The sequence below is a fragment of the Oryza glaberrima genome, chromosome 1, assembly GCF_000147395.1.
Source record: "Oryza glaberrima chromosome 1, OglaRS2, whole genome shotgun sequence".
NCBI lineage: Eukaryota > Viridiplantae > Streptophyta > Magnoliopsida > Poales > Poaceae > Oryza > Oryza glaberrima.
This window is the reverse complement of record NC_068326.1, coordinates 14,536,433-14,550,780: the sequence shown is the minus strand read 5'-3', so window position 1 is coordinate 14,550,780 and position 14,348 is coordinate 14,536,433. Positions and strand designations below refer to the sequence as shown.

At 42.7% G+C, this 14,348-nt stretch overlaps 1 protein-coding gene across 1 annotated transcript; it reads right to left on the bottom strand.

The window, feature by feature from the left end:
* Window positions 1–2,597: 2,597 nt before the first annotated feature.
* On the bottom strand, window positions 2,598–3,323 carry LOC127752398 (uncharacterized). The gene has a single exon (XM_052286647.1). The coding sequence runs from the start codon at window positions 3,151–3,153 to the stop codon at window positions 2,797–2,799; it is 357 nt and encodes a 118-aa protein (XP_052142607.1). The 5' UTR covers window positions 3,154–3,323; the 3' UTR covers window positions 2,598–2,796.
* Window positions 3,324–14,348: the final 11,025 nt, after the last annotated feature.

Sequence of the window (14,348 nt, the reverse complement as noted above, 5' to 3'; positions counted from 1 at the left end):
GGACAATCTCTATCTCGATTTCCATCTCGATTCCTCCTTCACATCCGATATTTGGACTACCAAATTTGGTCGTTAACAGTGTTGCAACGGTGTATTCATAATAAACTAAACTTTTTATGGGTTCATGTGACCGAGAAAAGTAGGCCTCAGCCTCAAATGAGGGAAATATCCAAGTATGGTCATCAACTCTCATAACTCAACTAAAACATTCGTGCATAGTTTTTTATGTATTGTTTTGATCGTTTGTTTCTATAGATTTATTACAATAAGATTTTTTCGAGAAAATATTACAGTAAGACATAGTGCTAAATTTATAATATTATGCATATAATTTTTCATGCACAATTTTTTATTTCATATTATAAGTCACTTTGAATTTTTCATGCACAATTTATTTAAAAATCTATAAGTTGCTAAATCATTCTTTAATCTTAAAAAAGTTTGACTACGAAAAGCTCAAAGCAACTTATAATATGCACTTTTTTGATGAACGTAGTAGAGTACTATGTATTTACTGTATACGTAAGAAATTAAGATATATAGACATTGTTATAGATATGATGCATTGGAGTGCTCTTTTTTTCGAGGGAACGGGTGGGAGTTTATGCGATTCCACTATAGAAGAAGAGAGTTGATCTAATTTAAAAAAAAAATCAGACCCAAAAGCCTTACAATGGCTCAGTTAATTTGTGAAAAATTAGCAAAAACCCTGCTATTAACAAACTGAACCTAAGAACAAAGCATAACCATCCAACAAGGTAAAAGCTCCTAAAATGAAGCCTTCAAGGACACGCCGACAGAATGGCAACATCGCCCGACCCTAACGAATTTATGGTTTTCATCCGGAGAAATCTCTTGATGTGGAGTTGAACAAGGGCTCCAATAATAACGCCTTCAAGAAAGTGAACGGCGCCCGAGAGCGTCGCCGTTGCTAGCATCGGCAAACCTGAGTAAGGCTTTCACCAGTACGTGCGGAAGCCACCAGAGAGGTGCCGGATCTAGACCTACGTGGTCAGATCAGGCCGTCCCTCGCACAGCCTTCGCCGCCGGTCTGGGACGAGAGGCCGCCAGCGCCGGGTAGGGAGGAGGGCTAGGCCGCCGGTCACCTTAGATCTGGAGAAAGGGAGGAAGGGAAAAAATAGAGAGAAGGAAGAAGGGGAAAGGAAGAAGCAGGGAGGAAAGGGAGGGAGCGTCGCTGCTACCGGCCACCGCCGCATGTGGCAGCGTTGCCGGTGGCGTGAGGCCGGCGACCGTGCGCTGGGGAGGTTGGGGAGGCGGGCTTTGCCTCCCGGATCACTGAGAGAGGTGACACGGGAGTCCGGCGTGACGCATAGGCATTGGAGTGCTTTTAATGGGCAACTTTTGTTCTTTAGTAAAGCGGCTCGTTGTATAATGTTTATCTAGATCACGATCATATTTCATTATCTGCAAGGCCTACTTGCGTTGGAAAGTTGCATGGGAAAAAAAAAAGGCAGAAATCGTGATCAATGGAACTTTTGTTGATGATGGTCCTTCAGTCCTTGCATGTGGATTTTGTGGTACCAATCTGCCAGCAGCACAACTTTTCCTTAGGTTTATAAACGGCTTATATATAGTAATATCGTCGATTTTAACTTAGGATCATAAGAATGTCGTGAAATGTACAGGTGACGATCGACCATCCTTTAAAGTGTGGTGGCATATATATTAACAAATCCAAGTAAGGTCCATTAAACAACACAACAATTCTCAGTGATTTTGCAAAATATATACAATAACCTACCAATTTTATAAAAAGAAAGGAAAAAAAGTGCAATGCGAATATAGCTTTAATTGTAGATTTGTAATAATCTGGATGAAAAGTTAAAAATTATACATCTTAAAATGTTGTTTTAAAAGTATAAACATATTTAGGATTCACAAATAGATGTCACTAGGTAATTCCCCGCGCTTTACTGCAGGAATTAGCAATTCTCAATATATTTTTTCTCGACAACCAGAGTAAAAAAGGGAACACAAATAATGAAATATAAGAGTTTATTAGTACTTATCATGAAACAATCAAATGATACCCGTGCTTTTATGTGAAACATATTGATAATTATACGTTAAAAATTATAAAAATAATAGATAGATTTGTTAAAATGTTATGCAAATATTTACATCATATACAATTTATTTAATTGTGGGCTATAACTTTATAGAAAGTATAGATTTCAGATGTATAAACTTAAACCTTGAAATCTTAAAGCACTTTGATTAGTAAAGATGATAATTGTAGATTGGTCCTGAAAAATACTTCTATATAATTATATTTTTAATGATCTCTATGACCAGGCATGTGAATAAAAATGTAATGATAAGACATCATACACATTGGAGACAATGTCAATGGAAACGGCAAACAAAAAAAAAGATCTGGTATATATGTGATTAGGGGGATCATCAATATCAATCAATTTTTTAAACTGCACGATTGCATCCAAAGGTCACAGGTTAATTTTTTTACGATCATCAAAAGTAAAGAATCCCCACCAGTATAAAAAAATATTATCTTCAAAAGCATTAAAATAAATCTAAAAGAGATCGTGAAAAGAATATGAAACACTGATGCTATACTAGAGTTGGAATTAACTTCACAACATATATATGAACTCTTTTGGATCCTTTCTTTTGTGAAAGCAAACCCTCATCGGTACAACTGAGAAATAATTAAGTGTGTAGTAAAAAAGGATGAAATGAAGAACAGAAGAGCAATTAAATGGAGCCTTCCATTCCTTCGATCGATCGATCGATCGATGAGGCATGTCAGCTTTGCTAGAAGCCGTGAGCAATGCACGCCTCCCAGAAGAGCCTGTCACTCTCGGCGTCGCTGTCGCCGGCGGCGGCGACATCATCCTCCGTTGCCGGCGCGGCGCACTTGCCGTCGTCCGCAGCCACCACCAGCTGGTAGCCCGCGCAGTACTCCCGCATCCAGCGCTCCCACGACAAAGCCTCCACGGAGCCAGCCGCCGCCGCCCCGCCGCCTCCATCCTGATCACCCCCGCAGCACGACTCGGCGTCGCCGTCGTCCGCAGGGCAGCTGCCGCGGTCCACCGCCGCCGCGTCCGACTCCGAGTCGCCCGTCGCCTCCATCAACGACGACGCCATGCTCGGCGGCGGCTCGGAGTTCATACCGACGCGGCGACACAGGAGGCCGAGAGGGAGATCGTTGTGTCGTGGCGTGGCGTGGTGAGGAGAGGCGTTTCGTAGCGGGCGGGGAGGTAAAAACGTGAAGAATGTGGGCAAAGGTCGCAAGGAAATGAGCGAGCGACGGGTCAAAGATTACTGATGCGAAGCCGAAGCAGCAGCGGCAGCAAGAAAAAAATGGGTTTTAACCGTGCGGTGGCGTGGTAGGCTGCTATCTAGTTCATACTTCATACACGTCGCGACTTGGTTGCGCTTGCGCGCCCTCCTCTCTACTTTATGATATACTCCCTCTATTTTGTAATGGATGAAGCCATTGATTTTTGAACAGATGTTTATCATACAATTTAAAAATTTTATATAAATGTATAAGATATAAATCATTCTTAAATTACTTTAAGTGATAAAACAATCCACAACAAAATAAATTATAATTACATAAATCCTTTTACTAAAACGAATGGTTAAACCTGTGAAAAAAAATTAACAGTGTTATCTATTAAAAACGGAGATAGTAAGATAGCTAAGGCTAGGTCGGCTAATAAAAGGTCAAGCAGTTAATTTGTTACTAAAGCCTGTGGCCATGGCAGTGCATCCATTGGCCAAAAATGCGTGGTAGTATTAATTAATGGATCTGTGTCAAAAGTCTCATGCCATATGCATTTGACCAAAGATAGCTCTATCGATCGCTTATACGGTGTGTCGTTGATGAAGTCGGATTATTCTACATGGTACCATTTGTTCTAGTTCTTCCGTATATGTTTGTCATCCTTGTTAGTCAACAGTTAGTTATGCACCTAGAGTGAGATTGTGAGTTTGTTTGTTTCGTTCTCCGCGTGACTTTTCCCGAACTATTAAATGGTGTATTTTTTGCAAAACTTTTTTTATAGGAAAGTTACTTTAAAAAATCATATTAATCTATTTTTGAAATTTAAAATAGTTAATACTAAAAAAAAGTCTCTTTCTTTCCCCACAAAAGAGTACTTCTATATTTTTTTTACCAGCAATGGCGCTATATTTTCCCAATAAAAAACAATCAAATCGTTTTTACACTGTGAATTTTAAATGTTACACCGCCGTAAATCACTTTACAAATTTCAATAATTACAATCTAAATTTTATAATACAAGTTTTATAATGAAATTAAGACTAAAAGTAATTGATCAGAAGAGGAGATAGATGAGATAGAAACATGCTTAATTAGATATAACATATAGAGATACTAATCACTACTACCTCCGTCCCAAAATAAGTGCAGCTATGAGTTTTCGCGCCCAACTTTGATTATCTGTCTTATTTGAAATTTTTTCATAATTAGCATTTTTGTTGTTATGAAATGATAAAATATGAATAGTACTTTACTCATGACTTATGTTTTAAAATTTTTTCAAATTTTTTTCAAATAAGATGAACGGTCAAAGTTGGGCGCGAAAAACTATGGCTGCACGTAAAAAAAATTGACTGAATCAAGTAAAATGTGGCCCGTGTTTTTGAAAACAGAACATATTTTCTTAATTAATGCCTAAAATACCGTTATCTGCTTTGTACAACCAAAATTGTATTCCATTTTCCTTTTTAGTTTTGAAAAACAAACGAGAATCCATACATCACGATCAGAGAACACTACAAGAAGACATAATTCATACTATATATTCATCTTACCGACGTGCAGGAAAAAAAAACAAATGAGTAAATTTCCAAAACTATTGATGTTTTGACCAAACTATTACAACACTAAAGATTTAGGGTGTTGTACTACAAAATTATAGAATTAGCTCAAAATTTATCACCAAACTAGAAGTACAGATCTATAGATTTGGGAGTTTAAGTCCAGTGATAGTTTCATTATTATTGAATATGTTTTGCTATATATGCACTCTGCGTTAAATATGTAGTTTAGTAATAAATTATCGCTAAATTCATAGTTATGATACAACATCTTAATTAAGTATGCAGTTTTGTAGAATTCAGTCTAAATAAATCTAAATTTAAGGATCCAACTATAGGGACTAAATTAGCAAATAGCCACCGCTAGCTACAGCACAAGTTACTACATATATATATATATATATAGGGAACATATCCTATGCACACAGGCCCTCACGTGTACACACGTGCACACCAACTAAAAAATGTCACCAAAAAATCTAGAAAAAATCATACACATACTTTCAATTGTATTACACCTAGGGTTAAAATCTTAACGTCAAATTCATTATATTTTAGCCGTAACAAAAAAAACAAAAAATCTGACAGTTTTAAGGTTGCAATTTTGTCAGAATTTTATCTTTTTTGTTATTCTCTATGTAGAATGAATTTGAACATGCGACTTTGCACGTAGATGTAATACTATTGAAAGTATATGTATGAATTTTCCTAGAATTTTTTGTGATAATTTTTAGTTGGTGTACACGGTGTGTACATGTGAGGGCCTGTGTGCATAGGATACGCTCCCATATAGGGAACATATCCTATGCACACAGGCCCTCACGTGTACACACGTGCACACCAACTAAAAAATATCACCAAAAAATCTAGAAAAAATCATACACATACTTTCAATTGTATTACACCTAGGGTTAAAATCTTAACGTCAAATTCATTATATTTTAGCCGTAACAAAAAAAACAAAAAATCTGACAGTTTTAAGGTTGCAATTTTGTCAGAATTTTATCTTTTTTGTTATTCTCTATGTAGAATGAATTTGAAGATGCGACTTTGCACGTAGATGTAATACTATTGAAAGTATATGTATGAATTTTCCTAGAATTTTTTGTGATAATTTTTAGTTGGTGTACACGGTGTGTACATGTGAGGGCCTGTGTGCATAGGATACGCTCCCATATATATATATATATATATATATATATATATATATATATATATATATATATATGCTCTTATTAATCTATTATAGTTTTATTCAACTACACAAAAGTTTTCAAATCTAGAAATATATTCCACGGTTCTAGATGTCAAGCACATGGTACTACACGACTATAGCCAAAGTCAATAATGACTACTCTAACAAACCTGTATACTAACATAAGTAGTGTAGGAACATATCACGTGCGTACTCCCACTAATTGCAAGTATAAGGCTGTGTTTTTCTGAAAAAAAAAGTTAGGAATTTATTGTGTTGGAAAGTTTTAGATGTGATGTGATGTGATGGAAAGTTGGGAGTTAGAGTGAAGTTTGGTGTGAACTAAACACACCCTAAGTCATCTTATATTTATGCATGATAATTGAGGAAACAACACAACTTTGTAACCCTTTATTCATTCTACTGATTTACTTGTGAGAACAAGAACACATTAACTTATTGAAGTTAATGTTTTTGAAGAAGAGTTGATGATCTTAAAGAAAGACTTACATTTAGAAAAGAGTTAGTGCAACTAAAACAACTTACACTGGGAAAAAAAAAGATGAATTGAGCTCATTTCATTACTTTGAAAACTGGAATTTCAAATTAATTTCAGAGAAATTTTGCTACATGTCATCCAAAATTTGTGTAATATGCTGATAGATATTAAAAAACATGCTAAGGCTAAAAAACACCTAAAAATTGGTAATTACGAGAGGACATTTCAAGCTCAATTAGAGAGAAAAATTATTTAAAAAGATAAGAATGCTTCTGAAACCACAAATTTCTAACCTGATCATGTAGTGAAAATTTTGAAATTATGCAACTCTCAATCTACCATCACCCAAAGTACACTAGTAGCGCACATCATACTTCATCTTTACTCTTGCATCAAGTTAGAATTTCTAACCCCAAGACATTCTTATCTTTCTTTTTAAAGAATTCCTCTCTCTAATTAGGTCAGAAATATCACAAGTTACCACTTTTTGGTTGTCATATAGCCATGATACATTTTTTTGATACCCACTAGCATATTACACATACTTTGAATGCCCTATATCATAATTTGTCTTAGTATAATGGTCACCTAAGAAACTGCCCCGTTTTTTTCTATTCTTAATTCATTTTTTGCTCCTTTTCTAGGTGTATACTTCTGCTGATCCTTTTGGAGAAAAAGGGAATATTAAATAAGATTTTCTAGTCAAACTTTTTTCAAATAAAATTTTCTAGTCCAACTTGCTTTGCGTTGAGATGCAGACTGACTGGACGTATTGTCCACATCTAGAACGTACAGGACAATCTAGCACGGATTGTACATTTCTAGAAGCTCTAGGACGTATGAACTGGTCTTCCTTTGTCTGCAAATATAAAAGACATATACTCCCTCCATCCCATAATTACAGGAGATTTTAAGTTTTTAAGTTTTTGTTTATATTATTTGACCACTCGTCTTATTCAAAATTTTTTAGAATTATTATTTATTTATTTGGCTTACTTTATTATCCAAAGTACTTTAAGCACAACTTTTCGTTTTTTATATTTGCACAAATTTTTTGAATAAGACGTGTGGTCAAACAGTACAAGCAAAAACTCAAAACTCCTTATATTATGGGACAGAGGGAGTAGTATACTGACGAAATTAATTATGCAGGGTCTATTCTGCAGATTACTGCTAAAATAAACCGTTTTAAATTTTGACAATACCAAAATTTTAGCAAGTTAACATTATTTTTAAGGAAAAAGTACGAATTACCCCCCCCCCCGAACTATCGTGGTAGGCTGAATTACCCCCCTGAACCACAAAACCAGACATTTTACACCTTCAAGTATTCATACCGGATAAATTACCCCCTGAGCACTATTTTGAGTAGTTTTGACTTAAGCTTGCACACGTGGCGCCAACGTGGCAGTGCAGTCAGCAAATAAAAAATAAAAAATGTTCGGGCCCACCTGTCATCCCTTAGACTCAACAAATTCCTATCATTCCCCTGGGCTCTCTCTCTGGCAACCGGTGGCGGAGGTGTACCTCGCTCCGGTGGCCAACGGCGGAGGTGGACCTCGCTCCCGGCGGGGACGGGCGGCGGATGGCGGTGCGCGGGAGGCTGTAGCGGGGCGCGCGAGGACGGGCGGTGGACGGCGGCATGTGGAGGTGGGTGCGGCGAGGATGACCGACTTGGGCATGCGCTCGGGCGGCTGGCTGTGGCGATGGAGGTGGAGGTGCCCGGGCGGCTGGTGTCAGCGGACCGGGCTGCGGGTGACGGCAGCGCGCGGGAGCGGGCGGCGGGCGGCGGACGGCAACGCACTGGGGCGGTGTAACGACCCGATTTTTGTTCGGGAATTAAAAATCATTAAATAATGCATTTTCTAGAAACTAAATAAAAGTTAAAGCAATTTAATCAAGTGAAATACTGGGAGAAATAAAATTTTCCTTTAAAAATCATTGGCCGGAAATATTTTGTAATATTCTCTGTGCCCTAAAATACTCTGTGAAATTTTCCGCGAATTTTCGGAGCTCGAGTAATAATTTGAATAGCACAAAGTTTATTTAACCAATTTAATAAAAAGAAAAACAATTAAATCTACCCTCCTTCACTTTGGGCCACTTCCGGCCCAAAGCCCTCCTTCCCTCCCCGTGGCCCGTCCCCTCCCTTCTTCCTTCCTTCCTCCTTGGGCCGTCGACCCATCTTCCTTCCCCTCGCGCAAAATCTAAATAACCCCCTGGGTTCTCCTCCCTCTCTCCCTCCCCGACAGGTGGGCTCGGCGACCCCACCTGTCAGGCCCTCCTCCTACCTTCGGCTTCCCAGGCCGAAGCCGCCATGGCCGGCGGTTGCTGCCCACGTCCCGCCAAATCCGGCGCCCTCCCGCTCGCACCCTCACACCCAAACCGAGTGAAACCGGTTCCCCTCCAACTCCTCCACATTTTCCCCCACTTTTCCCCAATTTTTGGCGCCAAATCGAGTCCCCACTCCGCCCACGTTGAGTCCCACGTCACCGGCCGGTTGCTGCCTGATCCCGCCCCTCTCGGCCACGATTTCACCCTCCCGAGCCTATATAAACCCTCCCCGTGCTCTCCTCTTCCGTTTCCCCCTCTTTCCCGAGCCCATCGCGCCTTCTCCCGCTCTCTCTGCGCGAGCCCGAGCTCTGCCGCTCAACGCCGTGCTTCCAACCGCATGCCATCGCCGCTCCAGACGCCGCCGTGCTGCGCCGCCACCACCGCTAGCCTCGCCGTCCCGAGCTCCACCCCGGCATCCACTTTATTTCCCTGAACCACCACCGTGATGCCGTGTCCACGCGCAGCCCGAGCCGCCGCCGCTTTTGTCGCCTCCGGCCGCCTCTTGCTGCCGCTCCCGTCGCCGCCGCGCCGCGCAAACACCGCCGTCGGCATCGCCATGCCTTACCGCACACCGGCCTTTGCTTGGTTTTCCCAAATCGCCACCGCATCTACCACCCCACCGTGAACCCGAGGTCGCCGCCGTGACTATCGCCTCCGGCCACGTCTTGGCGTCGTTTCCGACCTCCTCACGGTGTGCTGTCGCCTCCGTCGGCTTCTCTGTCTGGTGCCGCACCTCGGCCGCCCCATCGCCCTCGCCATCCACCGTCGGAGTCCTCTCCTTCCCGTCGAGGTGAGCTACTCCCCATGTCGCCGGCTTCCGGCCAAGTTTACCCGCCGCCTCGCGCCTCCTCCCTTTTCCCTAACCCTTCCATCGTGCTCCCCAGGTCGTCCCGGTCGCCGTCCGCAGCCTCGTCGCCCGTTGGCCGCCGTTGGAGCGCCGCCGCTATCTCGCCTCCGTCCGGTGCCGTGTTGCTTGGTGAGCATCCCCTTCCTCCTCTCCTTTCCGCCACCCTCCGCGCGCCCTCTCGCGCCACCACTCGCCGCCGGTGGCCGTTCGCCGCCGCGCATCGTGTCTCGGTTGGGCCGGCTCTAAGCCATGCCCGTGCTCTGGGCATCCTGCCCTGTGGCCGCCCGTGGACCACCCGTGGTCTCGGTCCACGGTGCCGCCCCGGCCGCGGTGGACCGTGTCCACCGTGCGCCCTCCCCTAGTCTCGCTGACGTATGGGGCCCGCCTGTTGGCGCGCCCTTCCTCTTTGATGACGTCAGCCGTGCCTTTTCCCTTGAGAAAACAATTAATAATTGTGCAATAAATCGATATTAATTCTAAAAATTCATTTAAATGGCTCAAAACTTCTAAAATTCATATCTAATTCATTCGAACTCCGAATTGAGCCATTCAACTTGCAAAATTCATCTAAAATTAAGCTCTACATGTTTGTTTACTTTTCATGTACTGTTTTCTTGGTGTTTATTAGAGTTTTTCCTCGTTTTGCGTGCCAGCATGTGGGATCCGTCGTTTCGGAAGTTCGCGGTCGCGAGGAAAAGAGTTCGGAAGATCAAAGTGAAGAAGCAAGGCAAGTCACACATTCCCCTTGAGCATGTTGATCCCAATTTACAAATGTTTTACCATTTGCAAATAAATATGCATGTTTTGCTAATTACATGGGATCAGGGTTTTACCTATCTGCTCGCTTGTGCCATGTTTACTTGATATCCGTCCTTTGTCAACATTGGGTAATAAATCGGCTAGCTCATGTTACTTATGTGACCTAGCTAGAACTATATGCTTAGCCATGCTTAATTACCACTAGCTTAGTTGATGGGATAATTACAGTATTAGACCTTTTTAGTATCAGAATGAGCTGCGTGCTCGAGACATCTGGCCATGCTTCATGGTCGTAATTATCCAACTAGAATGCGACTGAATGGTGGGCTGTGGGTGCATGGTTTTGCTAGTCGCACACATGGCAATTAAGGACCGGTTCGTGGGATGCCCTGGAAGAACTTATCGTACTTACCACAAGCCAGCGTGGCAATGGCTAGGCTTGTAGTGTAGCTTTCCTCTAGCCGACGTACCCAGGCGAGGGTGGGCATGATGGAGTTGGGTCGGCCGGGGTGTCCGGTTGATCGGCTTCTGGATTCATCGCGGCACGAGAGGGGGGCTGCCCATTGTCTGCTGGGGGCGGAGGCGAACCCTGAGGTGTGGTACGATCGGTTAGAGGGGGTTATGCGAAGGGTCCTGTCACAGCCTCTTTCCAGTATGTCGTGGTGGCATGTCGGCGCACGGAAACGTGTCGTGGGGCTGAGTCTTGTGGGTACAGTTGTAGACCTCTGGCCAGAGTAAAACTATTCGAATAGCCGTGCCCGCAGTTATGAGCGGTCGACCAGATTCACCGTGATTAGTCCCACCTTAATAAATCGACTCAATGCACTGTAGTTCAGGTGGGTTGGTTGGGCCTGTTCAATGTGGTGTAGCGTTGATGAGTGGAGATTTAATGTTACTTTAATTACTCAACAGTTTTACTGTTTTGCTCAATAAAATGTTTTACAACCGCCTTTATGCAAATAGCCACAAACCATCCTTGTGTTCCCCTTGCACGTCTGCATCATTGGTGTGGCTTGCTGAGTACGGTGGTTGTACTCAGCCTTGCTATTATTCCCCCTTTTCAGAAGTATTGTGCTTCTGAGCTGAAGACGAAGTTAGAAGACCAAGGCTCAGACCCCAGTTGAGTTTTGCCTGTGGAGTGGAGCTGAAGCCCCGCTAGGATCGCCTTTTTCCGCTGCTACTGCTTTTGTTTCGGTGTGAGGACTAAGTGCCTCTTCTGTAAGTATTTTACGCTTTATTTACGTTTGGAACGGTATATTACTTGTCGTTTTGTGTACCCTGGCTGGTCCTGGACAGAGATTTAATACACAAAATAGTCTGGAAATTTGGGCTAAATTTCTGGGCGTGACAGGCGGGCGGTGGATGGCGGCCCTGTCGCACTCATCGGGGAGGGACGAGGCTGTGGCGGCGGTGGCAACGGCAACGGCAGTAGAGGCGAGGCGAGGCGAGCGCGGCAGGGATGGCCGAGTCGGGCACGCGCTCGTCGGGGTGGGACGAGGCTGCGGCGGCGGCGGCAACGTCGGCAGAGGCGGCGCACGACGTCGACGTCGGCGGCAACGACGGCAGAGGCTACGGCGCACGATGGCACTTCCCCCTCGCCGTCTTCGAGGCCCCGCCACCCTGCACCAAAGACGGGATTGGAAGATAGTGGCGGGCGGGGGCGGAGGGCGGTGGCTCGCTTGGGCAATAGACGGCGGCGCGCGAGGAAGTGCAGCGGTTGGGGGCAGGCAGTGGGCGAGGACGGGCGGGGGCGAGAGCGGCGGACGGCGGCGCGGGAGGAAGGGGGCGGCCACCGCAGTGCCGGTGTGTCCGAGCTCTGCGCCGCCGCGACAGTGGGGAAGGAGGTCGCCGTCGCCGTCGCCGCCTTGCTCCACGTCCCACCGCCCTTGCCTCCGCCGCCGCTGCCACTGGAGCCGACCGAGCTCGTCGACCCGCCGCCGCCGCCCACCACCTGCCCCTGCGCGGCGCCGTGCGCGCCGACCGCCCGCGCCGCGACCTGTGCCCAACGGCCCGAGAGAGATGGGGAGAGAGAGAGGAAGAGTGAGAGAGAGAAGAGAGAGGAAGAGAGGATGAGGAGATGACAGGTGGGTCCCACATTTTTTTATAAATAGAGTGCTGACTGGACTGCCACGTGTACGCCATATGGACCAAAACCACCGCGGATTTGGTGGAGGGGAGTAATTTGTCCGGTTTGCATAGTTGGGGGTGAAGAATACCCGGTTTTGTGGTTCAGGGGGTAATTCGGATGACCGCGATAGTTCGGGGGGGGGGGGTAATTCATACTTTTGCCTATTATTAATAAATGCACCCATATGTTTGTCAATTTTATCAAACAATGATATGGTTCAAAATGTACTAATCTGAACATACTCATAGTATCAACTGAGTTAGGCAGACTATATCAGAATACAACTTTAGCTTAATTGAGCTAAATTAACAATAATTGTTCATAACTTTTAGGTATAACTGCATTTATCCTAAATCAAATATCTTTACTGAATTTATAGAAAAAAACATAGCAACATCTCGACACAAAATCAATTTCATTAAATCTCCGACTAAAATATTTTTATAGTGTATTTGTTTTGAGTTGAAAATATATATCGCTATATTTTTTTATAAACTTACAACTAACACAAAATGGTTTATAAAATGGACAAAAGGGAGTACTTGTAGAAGTTATCCAAGGATAATTTGGCAGTTAGTAATAATATATTAATTATGATGTTCACACTCAATACATGTGACACGTCCCGTCCGACGATTTTGCTGTCTTCTGTCCATTCATGACACCCAAGATAATCTTTATCTGCACAATATATCTATATATGAACATCTTATCTGATCTACAGCTCCCTTATTAGGCCTAACCCTCTCAGTTAACGTTATAGGAGTGCCGTTTACAATGTCAGACAACACCTACAAATTCAAGTATATATATGAGCTAAGAGGGAAGGAAAAATGGGCAAGCAGCTAAACAACAAGATTAAGTCACTGATGTATTAAACTGTAAATGTGCGCACTTCCATTAATTGGAATTGCCAGTATGCGTGTTAATCTGTGACCTAATATTTCAATCGATAATTGAGTGTTAATTGTTGGTATCATGTGATTCTTTCCGTTGACTCGTCATAAAATTAAATATAATGAAACACCGCGCGTTGCTGTGGGCAATTAATATGATAATGTAGCCAGATGACGTAAACTTATAGAATTTGTATTTTTGTGCGATCATTAGAAAATGCTATAAACCACTTAAGTTGATGTGATTTATGATAATTTAAATAGTATATAGATTGATACTCCAAAAGTAAAAGTAAGGTGATGTGGTTTCATGAGAAAAAAATGAGGGAAATAATTTGAACTATAAATTAATCATCTAAAGGCTTGAAACAATTAAGTTGATGCGATTTAACGAGAGAAGATGGAAAATTAAGTAGGAATGAAGTATATAGGATATTGTAGAAAATGATAGAGAGTTATAAGTTGAACTATTATGTAAACAAGGTAGATAGACCGCGCATTCATGCAGAGTGTATCATGTCTGTTTAGCAAACTTATAAAGGCAGACCCAAATTATTCACTTTAGGTATCAAAATTATGATCTATCTGAAAACTTTCTTAAGTGGTATTTGAATCTCCCGAAGATGAAGATGAAGATAAAGATTAGGTGTTTCACACGAAACGAGGCGGTAATAACATGTGATTAATTGAGTTTTAATTATTACAAACTTAAAAAATGGATTAATCTTATCTTTATAGCAACTTTCATATAGAAAATTTTCGCACGAAATGTACCGTTTAGCAGTTTGAAAAGTGTGCCACTTTTATCCAAAAGTTTATCCAGTTTTTGTTGGAGAAAAGAACAGGGCCAATTTATA